Source organism: Coenobita brevimanus, chromosome 93, assembly GCF_032717465.1.
Source record: "Coenobita brevimanus isolate Jiangsu-jjx chromosome 93, ASM3271746v2, whole genome shotgun sequence".
Classification (NCBI taxonomy): domain Eukaryota; kingdom Metazoa; phylum Arthropoda; class Malacostraca; order Decapoda; family Coenobitidae; genus Coenobita; species Coenobita brevimanus.
This window is the reverse complement of record NC_137046.1, coordinates 10,754,026-10,771,443: the sequence shown is the minus strand read 5'-3', so window position 1 is coordinate 10,771,443 and position 17,418 is coordinate 10,754,026. Positions and strand designations below refer to the sequence as shown.

The 17,418-nt window shown below is 40.9% G+C and overlaps 1 protein-coding gene across 1 annotated transcript in view; it reads right to left on the bottom strand.

The window, feature by feature from the left end:
• LOC145412552 (cytochrome P450 9e2-like) overlaps positions 1-9,178 on the bottom strand; it is a 42,254-nt gene extending 33,076 nt beyond the window's left edge. The window contains exons 1-2 of the mRNA XM_080282458.1: positions 9,005-9,178; positions 8,172-8,835 (exon numbers count right to left, since the gene is read on the bottom strand). Of these exons, the coding sequence (XP_080138584.1) occupies positions 8,172-8,835; positions 9,005-9,178 (838 nt within the window). The remainder of the gene's footprint in view (positions 1-8,171; positions 8,836-9,004) is intronic.
• Positions 9,179-17,418: the final 8,240 nt, after the last annotated feature.

The window sequence follows — 17,418 nt, the reverse complement described above, 5'->3', positions numbered from 1 at the left end:
CAGGAGGAAGTGAATACATGACACCCAGACCGGATGGGTTAAAATAAGTATTAGACTACATCAATGTAAAAAACCCTAAATATTCCCCACACTTTGTTAAAAAGTATCACAAATATTAGATGAGTAACTCAAAAATTTTGAGTTACTTAAATTACTCAATAGGAGAAAATTCCCTTTCATAGTAGGGGAGGTGGATAAATCATCAAGGATTATCTGTCAAAGGTGATGAACGAGCAAGAAAAGTTTGGAAACTTCTGTTCTAAATGATAATCACACTCCAGCATGACCACACAGATGCTATGCGATGAACTCCTCCCCAGACTTCACTCTGTGTAACCCAACACCAGACACATATGCATCATGGAAAATAGTACATGATCTCTCATCAGACCACCTCATTATCATCTTGTCATACATAAAAGCAAAACTATACAAAAAAAAAAAAAAAAATTACAAGCTATATGAAGGCAAATTAGAGACAATTCACTAAAAACATAGAGCAAAGATTAGAAAGCTTTACCCTAGATTCTTTTGCAAACACTGACAACTCAACCACCACTTTTAAAGAAAATTACAAAATCAAGCAAATTTCTTATCCCTAGTAGCAACACCAAAAATACGAACCCCATTTTCTTCCCTTAACCCACGACGTCCTGTCGACGTTCTTTAACGTCCACACGTTTTGTCACTGCCAATCCCGTCAATGTACATAAACGCAAATCAATTGCAAGGTCCCTAATTTGCACAATTTTCAATTTCCGCGAGTGATTTTTGGTACGTATACATGTGACACCTTCCTCTACAAGATGCCAGGCAGGGACAATGCCTTACCCAACATGACCTCCTCCCCCCCCCCGCATGCCATTGTCTCAGCAATTCACCTGTTATCAGTGACCTGGCCAGTAAAGCCATGTCATGCCACGGTACGAAATTCAGGGCCAGAGTGATTCTCCAGTCAATGACAATGTGGAGGACAAGCTTTACATAGCATTAGAGGAAGAAACAGTCAGAAATGATGATCAGGTAATGTGGCAAAAAAAGGTCAGGTATGGTGATGAGTTAGTGAGTGAAACAATGCTTATAATGCCTATATTACTGCTTGAAAACCAATATACTCTCGCACTGCATATAAGTTCATACCAAGTAAATAAATAAATACCATTATGAGCGGTGTGAAATAGTTATCCTCCCATAGAACTCATTTTCTTTCTTTGCCAGCCTGTTAGAAAACCCAGTAAGGTAAGGAGGTACTCCTACCTGTATCGAGTGTTTTTAAACCTCAGGTGATCGATTTTTTCTATGAATTTTCAAATGTTTCTCACCAAAAGCAGAGGTTTGAGCCAAAAAAAAAACATTCCAAAAATGGTCGGGATTGGGGGGACTCAGTGGTGGAAAAGTGGTCGGGATGGGATGGGTTAAATTAAATACCCTACCAAAGACAAAAACAAACAAAAAGTTAAGTCTCGGCCCTCCCAAGCAGAGCCTGATATTTTGCAAAACCCAAACAACAGCAAAAATTTATGAACTTATAAAATACATATTCAAGGAAATTGGAATAATTTTGTGGGCACCCTTTATCATAAAGAACTGGAGCAAGTTCTGCAAGGCAATAAGAAATATCAGTACATCCAAAGTCTCTCCTTCCCCAACTCACGAAGTTCTACTGGGTAGCGACAAAATCATTCTCACCAGGAATGAACAAACAAGCAATCCTATCAATTACAGTATTATGCATCAAAATGTAACAAAAATGAACAGTGAAAGAGTCATTTTGAAAACTAGATAAATTAAAAGAAACATACAAGCACCACCTCCATTTAATTCCCAAGTACAACAAATCATCAAATATGCAAAACCTCCAACCATCCACTTAAAACATCTTGTCCCAAGCGCAACAACCTGTCCCTTACAACAATTTTCAACTTCTGGACTCGCAATCAATCTTTGATACCCAGAAGACAACAAATATCAGCATATATATATATAAGAGCTGCATTGTTTGTCCATCAACTACTCCCAAACCAAGGGCCAGAGACCCCTACCCATATATTTTCTGAATCAAGTTAACCCAAGGATGGTTTTAGGGGGGTCAAAATTCAGATCTGGGTCATTTGAGGTCACCTTTAGAGGGTTCGCCTTTTTGGCGCGGGAAACGCCGGGTACCTCTGCAGCCCAAGTTTTGATATGGAGACTCACATGATCTCCAGTTCAGACATAGGCTTTGTGAGGTTGACCTCCGAGATCATTTGAGATCGATAGTCGGCAGTCAAATTCTGAGGTCACGGGTAATACAGCCCTAGCATGTAATCAGTATGGATGGTGGGTGTTAGCTCCGAAGTGGTGACATGTAGAGGTGTGCAATACATAGGAGGGCTACTGGGCCTTGAAGGCAGGCTGTGAAGCCTATGCTCAGAGTCGGTCACATAAAAAAACACACACACACACACACATACACACTTAAACAACTGGACCCAGCAGCCAAATTGTTGGCATGGAGACTCACAAGCCCTCCAGTTTGGACACAGCCTATGTGAGGTTGACCTCTGGTGTCATTTGAGGACACCAGTTGGAGGGTCATTTGGGGTCACCGGTAATACATGGTCGAACAACTGGACCCAGCATCCCAATTTTTTGCATGGAGACTCACATTACTTCTAGATCCACACAGGTTATGTGAGGGTGACCTCCGAGGTCATTTGAGGTCACCAGTCAGAGGTCATTTGAGGTCACCAATAAAAGCAAACAAGTGGACACAAATACTGTATGTTAGTCTGTGAAAGCAGAAATGTGTTAGTCTGTGAAAGCAGAAACAGGAAGTTCCTGCACCTCTAATAATCCCTCTTTAAAAGCAAAAGAATTTCATGGTCTTTTGGGAGTAGAAAGAATGATTGAATCTAGAGCAAATAGGGATTAGATTGTTCTTTTTGGCCTGGGGAACCCCAGGTATCCCTGCTAGTTATCAATATAATCAGACCCAGAAAAATCTTCCAATAGTCCCACATCATGAAGACCAATATCTCTATTGTGGATATCACCCAAAATCATGAAAAAAATATTTTAAAGAACATCACCCCCACATTCATCTGTCTGACTCCCAGCTTGGATTTTGATCAAACACACAGATACCACCCACCTCTCGAAGTTAACTCTGATTAGATCCCTTCAACGAGAAACCAACACCATTAAGAACTATCATAGTAGCTACAAAGTTATTGATGCATTAATAAAAAACATCCTAGTAAAAACAACCCTTAGATACAGCAAAAGGGGGGAAATGATAAAAAGGAAATGTATACCCTACCAAAACAAATTTATAAATTATGAATACTAGCCAGTGGTATTCCACAGGGCTCACTACTTTCATCCTAACTCTTAACAATTTCCTATATCACATGCCAGTCCCTCCCTTTTCAGTAAATCCCTACGGCTTGGCAATAGCTTCACAATACTCCAAAACTAACCAAGCAAAATTAGCAAAATTCCAGCAGTAAATTTTAGTATACTTGCTAGAAATTTGGTTCATATAAAATAGAATGATTGCCTCACCAATCAAATCAGTCATTACCCTATTCGTTCCATAAATACACGAATCTGAAACACAACATCCTATACCTCTCTTCATCTAACCACTCTTTGGGAAAAACACCCCAGTTTGTATGACTTACTTCAATCACTCATTCTGGGAAAACATCTTCAAATTCTATTCTCAGCATACGAGTAACATTAGTTCAAAGTCATCCTGCAAACTCGATGACATGAAGACACTAAGATACACTGTCTTTGGACAAGACAAAGAAACCTGTCTGAAAACTGCTTAAACATTTCAATATAACTACGCTGAATTATCCTATGCCATGTTGAGCCCCAAACATACAAAAAATACATAACCTTTACAAATAAAACGAACAAAGCCGTGTGTATAATAACAGAATGTGCAAAGAAACACAAACCTAGGTAACTTGCAACAAGGAACGGAAATACTTCCAACTCATTATCATGCAAAGAATGGCAGGCACTTTATTGCTTTAGCTCATGACTTTTTTCACTCACGGAAATTCATACCACACACACACACACGCACACACAACACTACACGGAGCATCTTGGCAACACGCACCCCCCTCCTCATCCCTACAACTCCTCACTACACACTTGTAAACACATAACCACCAAAGCCATCCAGTCCCTTCAGCCAGACGAAAACCACACTCATCGTAAACCTGCAACCAGACAAAATCTTTCGTCAGAAAACATTCTATCAAGAGAGACATGAATATATCTTGCCAGAGTGTTACGCGATCACCACACTTCCCTGCAACACCTTCACAAAATACAACTCATAAAGAACGCACTTTGTCCACACTGTATTGCAGCCACAATAACAACATCAACAACACCAACATGGTGCAAACAGTATCCGTTGTTATTGACCAGCGACGATCTGTCTGACCGAGCATACCCATCAAACGCAAGAAGCATGCAAACGCTCCTGCAGGGCCGTCTCTTGCTGTGAATTGATCTTTCCTTGCGGCAGACAACACCCCGCCACAGTGAGGGACGAGGAAGAATGTGGAGGTATGTTCCTGGATGGATGTCCTGGATGGAAAACGCATTGGCGACTCTCTCCCCAGTGTACAGGGGCAACATAGTAGGCTACACATCACCGCGTTAGTTGGTTATATATATGGTTACCACCCAGCATTCTAAATGGTATCAGGGTTACAGGAAACCACTACTTTTGTCATTTAGTTCTCACGTGAAGTGTAGAGAGGGGTGATAAAAGTAACAGGATTAATGGCAGAAAAAGAAAAAGAATGATGAAGGTAAGGGAAGAAGTAGGTAGCTCTATATCAAGTGTGTGGATGAAGGTCGCCACCAATTACCGCCACGATATGTGTAACTCATATATTCGTTTGTCGGCTACTTTGCGTGTGCGTGTGTGTGTGTGTGTGTGTGTGTATACTTACCTAATTGTTCTTTCCTAATTCTATCTTTACAGGAATGAGTCAAGCTCTTACTGTTCCATGTCTTACACCATTTTCATCATACATCTCCTTAAATTAATGAATTGTTTTGGCACACACTATTTTATTCGGTAGTGCATTCCATTCATCAGTTGTCCTATTTGGGAAAGTAAATTTCCTTAAGTCTTTATCGCCTCTCTTTTTATGCAGTTTTTTGCAGTGTCCTCTTCCTGATGCTTCCTCGTAGGTTATATATATATTCATTTATGTCTATTTTCTCCTTCCCTGATATGCATTTATATAGCATAATAATGTCTCCTCTTTTCCTTCTCTCCTGTAGTATTGGCAGATTCAGTTTTCGTAGTCTTTCTTCATAGCTTAGATCCCTTAAGCTTGATACCCATCTTGTAGCGGCCCTTTGAACTTTTTCAATCTTATCTATGTGTTTCTTGAGATAAGGATTCCAGACTACTGATGCATACTCCAGGGTTGGTATGATCATGTCTTCATTTATGTACGTGACTGCTATTCTCATATTTGCAAGCAGGGTATTCGTATTCCGTACCTTCTCACTTACGTGGTCAGCCGGAGACAGTCTGTTATTGATAATCGCACCTAAGTCCTTCTCTCTTTCTGATATGTGTAGGGTTTTACTTCCTAAATTATAATCCCAATCTGGTCTTTTCCCACTTTTACCAAACTTTCTTACATGACACTTATCCACATTGAATTCCATTTGCCATGTATTACTAAATTCATGAAGTTTATTTAATTCTTCTTGTAGCTCTTTACAAGAGTCTGTGTTAGTAATTCTCCTTTATATTTTTGGATCAACAGCAAACAGCTTTCATTTCCAGTATTACTATCTATGTCATTTATATACACTAAAAACATAATTGGTGCCAGCACTGAGCCCTGTGGATCTCTGCTAGTCACTTCCCTCCATGTTCTTATTTCCCTTTTTCTGAGAAAATTTTGCATCCAACAGTACAGCTTGCCTCGGATTCCTCCTTGATGTTACACTTTCCATAAAAGTCTTTGGTGCAGTACTCTGTCAAATACTTTCTTGAAATCTTACTACATACTGTGTGTGTGTGTGTGTGTGTGTGTGTGTGTGTGTGTTGCTGATCAGAATGTCAATGCAAGGTTCTGCAGTTGTTAAAAATGATTCTGAGAACTGCTACCCCTCCTTGTTTTTAGAGTGCATTCATTGTCCACAAGGGAAAGTTTGGCACCTTTGCTGGGAGCGTCATATCGTATGGGACTCAAACATGGGGTGTAAAAGAGGAGATACTAATATGAGAACAAAACAAAGGTGGTGCATTAAGGAGGGGGACTTAGAACATTGACTCATCCTCATTGGCTCCCCTATATGAAATTTCAGATTATTTAATGTGTGCACACTGTCCTCGTGTCTTTTCTTCCCCATTTTTGATGGCCTGGCCACTCCGCTAGAATAAAATGACGTTTACATGTTCCGATCGTTATGTGGAGTGACGCCAATCACGAAACATCATCATCAGAGGTAAGAAACAGCGTCAGAAAAGGTAAGAAGGTGGCTGGATGTGGAAAGCTTCAGGAAGGAAGCAGAAAGGAGGATCCTGGACTGGTCTGAACAAGCTGGGATGATGGACTCAGGGAGATGGGTATGGAGATTCAGGAGTGAGGGCCGTAGTCTTTAACTGTGAGCAGGTGTTCACTTTGCCCTATCCGTATCTTCTGGTAATCTTAACGCACGAAAATGAGAGATTTCCCCGGTGAACAGGAGAGGATTTTCACAGCATTGTACTGGAATCCGCGGGGAATCTCATAGCACCCCTTCACATGCCCCTTCATCATATTTATTATGGCAACCTTGTGCAAAGAAACTATGTAGAAATTGAAGGACCCTATGGTGTGTGTGATGGGAACTTTTATTTCATGACAGAAACATCGTGCAAAGAAAAAAAATGAGTGTTTACTATTTTTATCATTTTTAAAAGACTTCACCGCTTCTCTGGAGATGGTTAATTTACGATGAGATGAAAACAAAGATGAGATACTGTATCCATTTCCATTAAATTTTTCACTATTTCTACCGAGCTGTTTATCAGCTATGGTGCATGATACTTTTATAATTAGTTTGATTCTACCGAGCTGTTTATCAGCTATGGTGCATGATACTTTTATAATTAGTTTGATTAGTTCGTGATATGATTCCTACAGTAAGGAATGGCTGAATACCACCTAAACAGACGAATCGTGCACAGCCAGTTAGTTTGAATTACGAAGTCTTCTGTATGCGCTCAGTAACCTTTTACAAGTCCGTACTGATTTGTTTTGGCTTGGCAATAAATTTTTCTGGTGTACTTTTGGTGTGACTTAAACGAATTTGACCATTGTTTTCGGTGTTCATGGTTGGTTTTCAAATTAACCCCCCTCCCAAGTGTCTTGAGGCACTGTTGGGATTTGAGGATTTTGGTTGGGAAAAATGGAAATCTGGGGCGGCTGACGGAAGTGTAGTTAAAATCGGTATGACTAGCCAAGGCGTATTCGGAGGGTTATTACTGACCGAATGAACCCCTCTGAAGCTATGTCTAACACCGAGTTTTTCCTGTGGTACAGGTTCTCCAAAGCCTGTGTTCATACTCTTATACAGAGTATTGTAGAAGAAACATCAGACTTTACTAAGAAAAGAGGTAAGAATTGCTCAAATTAAGATATTATATTGTATGTCAGACATAGAAACTGTCATTTTTTTTTTTTCAGATTTTAAATTTTAAAATTAATCAGTGTTACCACCTGTTTTCCGCATCTACCCACACGAAGGGGTGCGCTTTCATGCATTCAAGATTACTGCTTATACTGATGGTGTGAGCTTCCGGTTCGAGTGGGATGTGTGAAGGGTAAACCCTGCCCTCAGTTTCAAGGTTACGGCCGTAAGTCTCCAGGCCGTTGACAAATATAGTTCCAGGAACACAGGTAAAATATTTGATGTGTACTGACCATAGATCCAGAGGTGTTATAGAGCAGATGCAGCACAGAGGAAGACGGGGGAGTGCTATCAGATTAGCCAGTCTGACCCAAATTTCGTGGAAAACAAGAAATAAAACTAATAGTGATAATGATTACATAAACAATGGCTTTAACCTCACAGAGAATGAGAGTAATGAGGCATGGTAAGAATAAAATAAACAAAGACCTAACCATGTTTGGCTGACGTAGTACTGTTGGAGTCACTGTCCTCAGCACGCGCCTCCAGCATCAGGTCTAAGAAGTCGCCTCTCCTCTGGCCAGTTTCACGAGACTTGACAGTCATTTTGGCAACTTCACAGAAGAACTCCATTTCAGATGAAAACAATTTTATTCCAATTGCACTGGCAACTTTTGGAAACAAAGCTGTAAAAATAATTTGCAAAAGCTTCATTAGTGACATGGAGAAAAATTTGTCAGCCCATTGTGCAAACTCTGGCTTTTCATGGGTGAAAGAGTTGCATTCTATACCAAAGGCACATGAAGCAATTGTGTCCATGGTAAACCTGCCGGTCTTGTCCTTCATGTCGATACTGGGATCCTCTGCTACATCTTTAAGACATGAGGAAACGAACATGTCGGCTTTGTCACATACAAGAGGGAACATTTTCTTCATCTTGCCTGACGAGAAGGTTGGGGACAGGATGGAACGTAGAATCTTCCACTCATCGCCAGTTTTATTCATCAACATCTTTTTCATCACATCATCGTCTTGGCTCCCAATGAATCGTTTGTCAACGAAGTGATCGAAGTCCTTAACCAAGACATCCCTCAAAATATCTGGATCACCAATAACCAGCACTGGTCGAAAACCTTCATATCTCCCACATAACTTCGACCCACCATAATTCTTGTACATCTGCAAAAACAATGGAACTTCTTACAATGAAATTCTTGTCCAGCAGGGAATTTTTCTTTTAGTATCACTTTTTACAATCATTACCTTGGTTATCATGTGGTATACTTAACAGCAGGTAAAAGGGTAGAAAAATATATCAAATTGCTACCAATAAGCTTATGTGACTCACTTCATCAAAAACAATCCATATAGGCATTAGGATGCCTTCGTGTAAGTTGCCAATAAAAGGCAGGCCGGGTTTTGTTGGGATGCCCATTGAAGCCCAGTAACTGTGGCGCCACCTGGAGTACCACCAAGCTGCCACCACCACAGTCAAGGAAACTAGCAAAAGCTCCAGTAGCATCCTCACTTACACTGCCTGGGGTGGAGATAACTTATATTTACACCTGCAGTAGCACACTAAGTCTCAAATCGCACCTACAGTATAGTATGTGAAAATTTTAATGAAAAATATCATTGAGCTTTGGTAAAGTCACTTGGCACAACTATCAGTACCTCAGGAACTATTTGATCAAATGGCTTGAAACTTTATTATAACGTTTTTCCTAGCTTACTGAAGATAACAACAAATAGGCTTTGGCAACCCAAGTGAAGAGTAGGGAGAAGCCAGGCTTATTCCATGCATTCTTGTTCTGAGTGTGAAATGGAAGGAAAGTTCTTGGTAGTAAATTAACATGCTCGCCACAGAAGGTGGTGGTTTAAATAATTCTTGTCGTTGGTATGATATAGTTGTGTATATATATATATATATATATATATATATATATATATATATATATATATATATGGTGTGTGTGTGTGTGTGTGTGTTGTTGGTCGTGATACTGCCCGAACTTCAGCCTGAGAAAGCAATGTTTGTTGAAACATGTTCGCATTTACGGAAGGCAAGCGAGGTACTAAGCGGTACCACACTGTTGTTATAACTTTAATTGTTACTACCTGACGGTTATCGGCTTGGAATCTACAGACCCTACGAACAAAGAAGCTGTCATGCAGATGATATTTACTTGAATGTCATACACAACGAACTCCCATTGTTGCAGTGAGGAAAAAAAAATCCTTTACACAGTTATCACAATGCGACTTTGTCTCAGAAGACTAAGCTCTGCAAACTGATACTAATTATAGTGGATTATATAGTATACACACACACACACACACACACACACACACACACACACACACTTATTTACTTTACTTAAACCTGTCCTTCTACATCAGAAGATGGAGGCTGAAATACTCGCTAACATGGTATGTTGGTCAGTCTTTGGTGCCAACGTGTGTGACTGTGCAGACCAATTCAGGATCCACAAACTTTACCACACAGTCGGTATGATAGGCCCGGGTTTGCTGAGAGAACTCTGTTTTGGTTGTGCCTCTGTTGTCTACGCTCTTGTCTGGCCAGGTTTCGAGCTTCTTCGAGATGAATGGTTCCTTTGCTGCAGAGGGCTTGCCATTGTTTTTTGTCAGAGGCATTGGTTTCAAGATCTTTTCGTATGATGTTTCATTTTTTCAGTGTTGTTGTTATATGATCTTTATATCAATTCTTCTGTCCCACGTTGCGACATCCTGCAGGGAGCTGGCCATACAGAACCTGGTGGGGAAGGCAGTGCTCAGACATGAAGAACACGTTTACAATCAATCTAAGATGTTTTTTAGCCAAAATGGTTTCTATACTGGTTGACTTTGCCTGCTCGAGATTTTATGAGTGCGGGACTTTATCCTCCCATGTGAATCTTAGGATGCACTCCAAGTACTGAATGCGAAAAGACAAGCTGTTTGATGTGACTCTGATAAGTAGTCTAGGATTTAGCAACGTATACAAGGGTGGAGAGGCATACAGTTGTATATACTGATACCCTCGTCTCAATTCTTAAGTTGGTGTGTTCAAAAACTCTGAATTTGAGACACCCAAAAGACGCTGATGCACTGTTCATTAGTATATGGAATTCAGCATCAATGTTATGTTTATCTGTGAGCACGCTTCTATTGTATTGTAGGTAAAATTCTCAACCTGTTTTGCATTTTCACCATTTATCTGAAATGCAAGAAGCTCTGCTGCATTGTTTCTCAGAGAAAAAATAATTTCGTATTTATTGACATTTATTCTCTTGTATCTGCTGAGTAACAAAGATCAAATCATAGGTACTTCGTTCTTTCCGAAATCCACATTGCTTTACAAGAAGTGCTGACTCAGTCAAATGTTTTGTCGGTCTGAATAACACTATCTTGACTAGTACTTAGCTAGCATTCACAAGGAGGGACATATGTCTGCTGTAGTCTCAGTTTGAGTGGCCTCTTTTCTACATGTAGATGGTTACAATATCAGAAGTAAGCCATTCAGATGGACTCTGCTTTTGGTTCCAGATGGTATGAGATTATGGAGGCGCTGGTGAAGTAACTGGCCATCCTCTTTGATCAGTTGAAATTATGCAATCAGGGCCAGGGCTTTTGTTATTGTGGAGATCAGATGGCCCGATTAATTTGTCCAAGTGTAGGCAGGACATCGAGATCTGCTGCTTGAGGAGCATTTGGGATGTCATCAAGGGTATTGTGCTCCACCAGGTTTCTTCGATTCAGTAAAGTATTTAAGTGACATGCCCATTTTTCTAGGATTGCTTGCATGTCTTTCATGAGCTCTTCTTCGGCTGACTGAGTAGGGTTTATGTTATGTTTGGTTGGCCCACAGATGGGTTTAATGGACTTGTCGAACCCATATTGGTTGCTTATATCAGCCAGTCTTTGCAGCTCGTTTGCTTGCTCAGTCCACCATTTGTTCTTCGTGTCATGCAGTTTTTTCTGGGTTTCATTCCTGCGATTCTTGAATTCAGATTTTTGGGTTAAGTAGCAAGCCAGTTGTTATGTGCTCAATTCTTCGTTGCAAGGTCATGCATGCCCTCTGCATTTTCTTCCAGTCAGTCTTTACAGCAATGAATGAAGCCTAGGGCTTCTTCTGCAGTACTTTGGAGCAGCCACTCCTCATCTAGGTTTCGTGCATTGTTGTTTGAATCAGGTGGTGGGCATTGAGAAAGCTTGTCTGTAATAATGTTGAGGAAAGTGTTACAAGTTGCCACATCCTTTAACTACTACAGTTTAGTTTCGTGATGCTTGGCCTGCAATGCATTTGTAGGCATATGTTGCCCACTCAGCACCTCTCATAATTTGGGTTATAAAAATTTCTCTTTGACCTATCTACCTTAGAATGTCGTAGTTAGTTAGGTGCCAATGCCTAGATTGTGGGTGCATTCGTGTGGTCTTCTGTTCATTCTTAAGTTGAAAAATGGTGTTGGTGATGACCAGACTGTGTTCCATGCATATGGAAAGCAGTCTATGGCCATTGTTGTTCATGTTACCAACACCATGGTAGCCTATAATGCCTTTTGCCTGAGGTATTTAGCTTTTCTTACTCCAGCATTAAAATCTCCAAACAGGATCAGTTTGTCATTAGGTCACACTGAGGAAATGGTAGCATCCAGAGTCATAAAAGAGATCTTTGGTGTCCTCAGAATCAAACACTGGGGGCATAGGCACTGATGAGGATTGCATGATGGCCTTTTGAAAGTGATATGCACCGAGACATCAGCCTCTCTGATATACCCACAGGTGTTTCTTGGATATTCTGTTGTAGGTTGCTTTGGACTTATTGCCTTTTATATTGTCTGGGTATCCCCTCCAGAGATATATATACCCATCTCCTGCTTCCATTAGTTTGCCCTCTCCCTGAGAGGAAAGTTTCAGACATAGTAGCAATGTCAGTTTTATGTCTTCTTAGTTCATGAGCAATACAGGCAGTTTTACAGCATGGTTGTGTGTCGTGGTCAGTATCAAGCAAGGGATAATCCAGGTAGCAAGAGTCAAAGGGATTCTTTTGTTTTTTTTACCACAATGTGGGATGCCTTGGCAGATGTGGTTATGTGCCCAAGTGGTGCAGAGAAGCAAATATTTAGGTTACCGCTTTCTAAACACCTCCCTGTCAGAGGTAAGCAGTTCAGTGTCTGTTTCTAGCTGCTTAGTCACACTGGATGCTACCGAATGCATGAACTGCCCCTATACCATCATGCCCAGTGCTCTCACTTTTAGGGAATTATCCCCAGATTTGGAACATTTGAGGAATTTAGGGAATAATCTGGGAATTTCAAAAAATTTAGGGAATTCTAGGGAATTTTATAAACACCTGGGATAATATAGGGAATATGGCCATATGGACTTAAACCTCACTGGCGCCAGTATGAAATACTACACTCAAACATTTAATATCTAGCCTAACCAGTCAACCGTCCAGCGCCCACGTACTGGTTGACAGAACCCCACTCATCGCTTTGAAATCTCTGCCAGTGAAAACGCAGCAGTCATGAAGGATCTGCTGTCAGCGGTGATATGCCTTAGGTTCATTTACACTGAATGCCCTCAGCTGAGCAGCTCAGCCTCATCGTCAGTGTTGTATAATGTGTGTGGGTCACGTGGTAAGTATGCTTAGCGTCTTTTCATTTTTTCAAGATAATCTAAGATCCAAGTAATAATGTAGTGCTGGTCTCAGTTATGTTGCTGTCATGAATGATGAAGATGCAAAAAGTGACAAGAATATGAATAATGACCTGTCTGTGTATAATATACACGGTGAAGATTGATATGGATTAGGATTAGAAGTTGGAACCTCTGCTAATTTTTGGAGCCTCTGCTAATTTTCACACAGTAGACTGTAGAGTAAGGAGTTTGGGCCCATGTGTTTTTTAACCCCTTAACCTCGGGGCGTCACTTTTGTGACGCTTGGGAGCAAGGGATCATACCGCGGGGCGTCACTTTTGTGATTCTGCGTTATTTTGAATTCACCCGGGCTTCCAAGTGGTGGCTTGTATCATCTATCAGTACTGCCAATGTCCATCTGTACTCCCATCCATTGTTGACAATTTAGCCATTTCTCCCCGTTCTTGACTCCCCTCCCTACCCCCCCTCCATTACCCTATCCTCTCGCCTGTCTGGCCATGCTACGCTAAGTAAATCTTCCCTGGAATTTTTCACTGATTTCATCCATTGAAATAAGCCCTATGCCCTATTCTTATACCAAATAATATATACAAGAAAGAAATAAGGTAAGTGAGAGTGCCATACACCTGGAATTGGCTAATTATCACCTGACAACACCTGACGTGCACTCGTTTGCTAATTTTCGCTGTTTATTTCCCCTTGAAATATGCCGTATAATCTATTTTCGTAATAAATATACATATAAGGAGGGAAGGGAGAAGCCTAAGAGATATTTACATTCACCTGGAACTACCTAATTTATAATATATTGTCTAGATTTCCTGCCAATCATTTCACTGCTATATATTAGCTGCTGTCAAGAGGCTAACGTTGGCAGTAATGCATTTCCCTAGGTAGGCCACCACCCCGGCCCACCCTTATCAGTTCACTCTCATCTTCCAATGTGGAGGTACGTCTGTTTGCTCTTGCTAACTTCAGGGACTTCTCACCCCCATGCAAAGGGCCCTGTGACCTTTACCCCCTACTAAACCTCGTGTGAAAAGAGGTAAAGGGCTGACAATTGATAAAAGAGTGACTACGATCTTTCTATTGAGTAAAACAGTGCAAGTGGAATTGTAAATAATGTGTAAATAATGTGTAAACAGCAAGAGAAAGTAATGAATGTAAATATACGTGAACAGTGGAAAATAGTTTTATAAGTTACTTCAAGTGACAGTGCATAACACAGTGTAAATGAAATAGAAATGTAAATAACGTAATTAAAACAGAGAACTTAAATAGAAATGTAAATGAGTAGTATTATAGGAATACGAGTATATACCCTTTGAGTAATGAAAGTGAAAGTTTCACTCTAGCATGTCTGAATACTATGAGTTATGAGAGTGAAGGTGAAAGTGACATTCACTCTCAGTGCTAGTATACAGGACGAGAAAGTGAATGCTATGTATTTTACTGAAAGAAATTGAATCCCTACAGTGCCAATAAACTAATACTACTGAAGGAAACTTATGGATAAAGACTGTAGATATATATAAGTCTATCTTTCTATCTATCTATTGCCAGACGCCTCAATCCCGTTTGGGGTGGCCACAAACAAACCGCCTCCAAGTCGCCCTGTCCCCCGCCATTTCACTGCCTTGCTCCCAACTCACACCCCCCTCTCTCATATACCTCTCCACCCCATCCCTCCATCTCATCCTCGGCCTCCCCCTCCCTCTTCCCCCCTCTACCTCACTCACATACACTCTCTTCGTCAGTCTTTCACCCTCCATCCTCTCCACATGGCCAAACCACCTCAGTGTGTTCCTCATAACGCTTCCCATCATATCCACATCCACACCACAACGCTCCTTTATATCCTCATTCGTCAGCCTGTCTTTCCACGCGACTCCACAGGCTCCCTCTTAAATAACTCATTTCCACTGCTCTCACTCTTGACTTGTGTCCTTCCAACAATCTCCAAGCTTCACTTCCATACGTTGGAGTTGGTATCACAATACTGTCATGTAGTAACTTTTTCACTTCCATGCTCACTCCCCTGTTTCTTATCATTGCTTTCAAAGAACCAGCAACCTTTCTTCCCTGCTGTACCCTTTCAAGCACTTCACCCTCCAAACCTCCATCCTTACTCATCACACTACCCAAGTACTTAAACGTACTCACATTTTCCAATTCCTCACCATCCAACCTCGCTGTACATTCACTAACTTCACCTCTCTCAAAGACCATCACTTTACTCTTCCCTACATTCACCTTTAGATTCCGTTTCTTACACACTCTCTCAAACTCATCCACCAAGCCTTGCAGCTCCCCTTCGTCTTCACTCAACAACACAGTATCATCTGCAAACAACAGTACAGGGAGTTTCCAAACACTATCCTCTCTCACCAGGGCCACTCCAACATCCACTACCCTACCTTGTACCTCTTTTATTACCCCATCCATGTACAGATTGAACAACCATGGAGACATGACACATCCCTGTTTCAAACCAACTTTCAAAGAGAAAAATTCACTTAGTTCACCATCCACACGCACTGCAGCCTTCGCACCATCGTACATACTCTTCACAGCATTCAACAACTTCCCATCTACTCCATATATTCTTAACACTTTCCACAATCTATAAGTGTTATATAGTAATAGAAATATAAAGTGTGAGGGGTTTTATGAATAATAAATGACAGAATACCAACAGCGAACTTGCTCAAGTGGGAAGGTCATACGTGCTCATAATTTTCATTGCTTTCACAGAGGTTTTTATTTGGAGTATGGATCCCAAACTACTTGATAATCATAAAGTAGTGTTTATAGTGTTAATATCTGGATGTGGTAATCATATTACGGGTTGTCGGGAAGTGTAAAGTGGAGACTTCGTTACCCAATTTCAGAGGTCTCCACAAGTCCTACGGTAATCGAAGAAGGCTCAACAAACATCCCAGGAGAAAGCTGAAGGTATGTGCCATATGCATATTTAATTTTAATATTCTAGGACTAATAGCTGATTTTTGGCAAATATTTTTCGAGAGTCTGTTGGAGCCCGAATAACCCCGCTGGAGACGCAAAACATTGGGAAACATGCCCGCGGTGTATGGGTTAATATTATCAGTAAGTTAAGTCAAGCTAAGAACCGTGCGGAACAATCGTTTTATTCATTATACCAGCTTAGGATTTATTCTTTCATGATAGTGGGCAGGAAAAAGAGAATTAGCCTACCATAATTTTTGGCAAATGAGTAAACGAATATTAGAAACTTTCAGTAGGCTGCTGAAACTGAACGCCACTCAACAGCCATAATCACTGAGTACTTGGCCTAGACACTGTGTAAATGTTAAGTGAAACCTTTTCTAGCATTATGCAATGAAAAATCTGTTGAAAATTATTTGGGGAATTTTGACCAAATCTAGGGAAATTTAAGCAGCTGTCTGGAGAAATGTGGCAACGGTGAAGTGGGAGCCCTGATCATAGCAGCAACCACTGGGCCAATGCCACCTATATGCAGGACTCAAGCTAGCGACTTCCAGCAACATCCATGACCTGTAATCGCCTCCTTATCCTGTCACCATAAGTCTTTTGATATTGATGATAGGATTGAATGGGAGCTTAGTATAGCAGTGGAATTGGGTAATGAATGGATTTGGTGTGATGATGAAGGTATGGAGTCCTTACTACCACATGAATTGACCCTTCTCAGCCTATGATGATGGCATGAAGATTCATGATGACCATTTACTGAGCAGGGTAGCAGGAATCTACCAGGAGATCTGGATTTTTTGCTCGGGGTTTACTTTCGTAACCTAACCCATCCAAGGGCAACCCACAAGCCACTGGCCCTGGGAATACTTAGTCTGATCCCTCACTGATGGCCCCTTCGGCATGAGTAATGCTTTCCTTCTCCTGAATCCGGGGGGGGAAGGATATCCCATCCCGCAGTTTAGACTCACCTGATTTACAGAGAATGCAAGCCCCCACCACAACAAGGTGGTTACACACACACACACACACACACACACAATTTGTTTCATGCCTTTGGGTGAAAGCGAGGAAGCAAAGTTCATCACATCAAGCCAATTAAAACAACCAATAGGAAGATAAAAT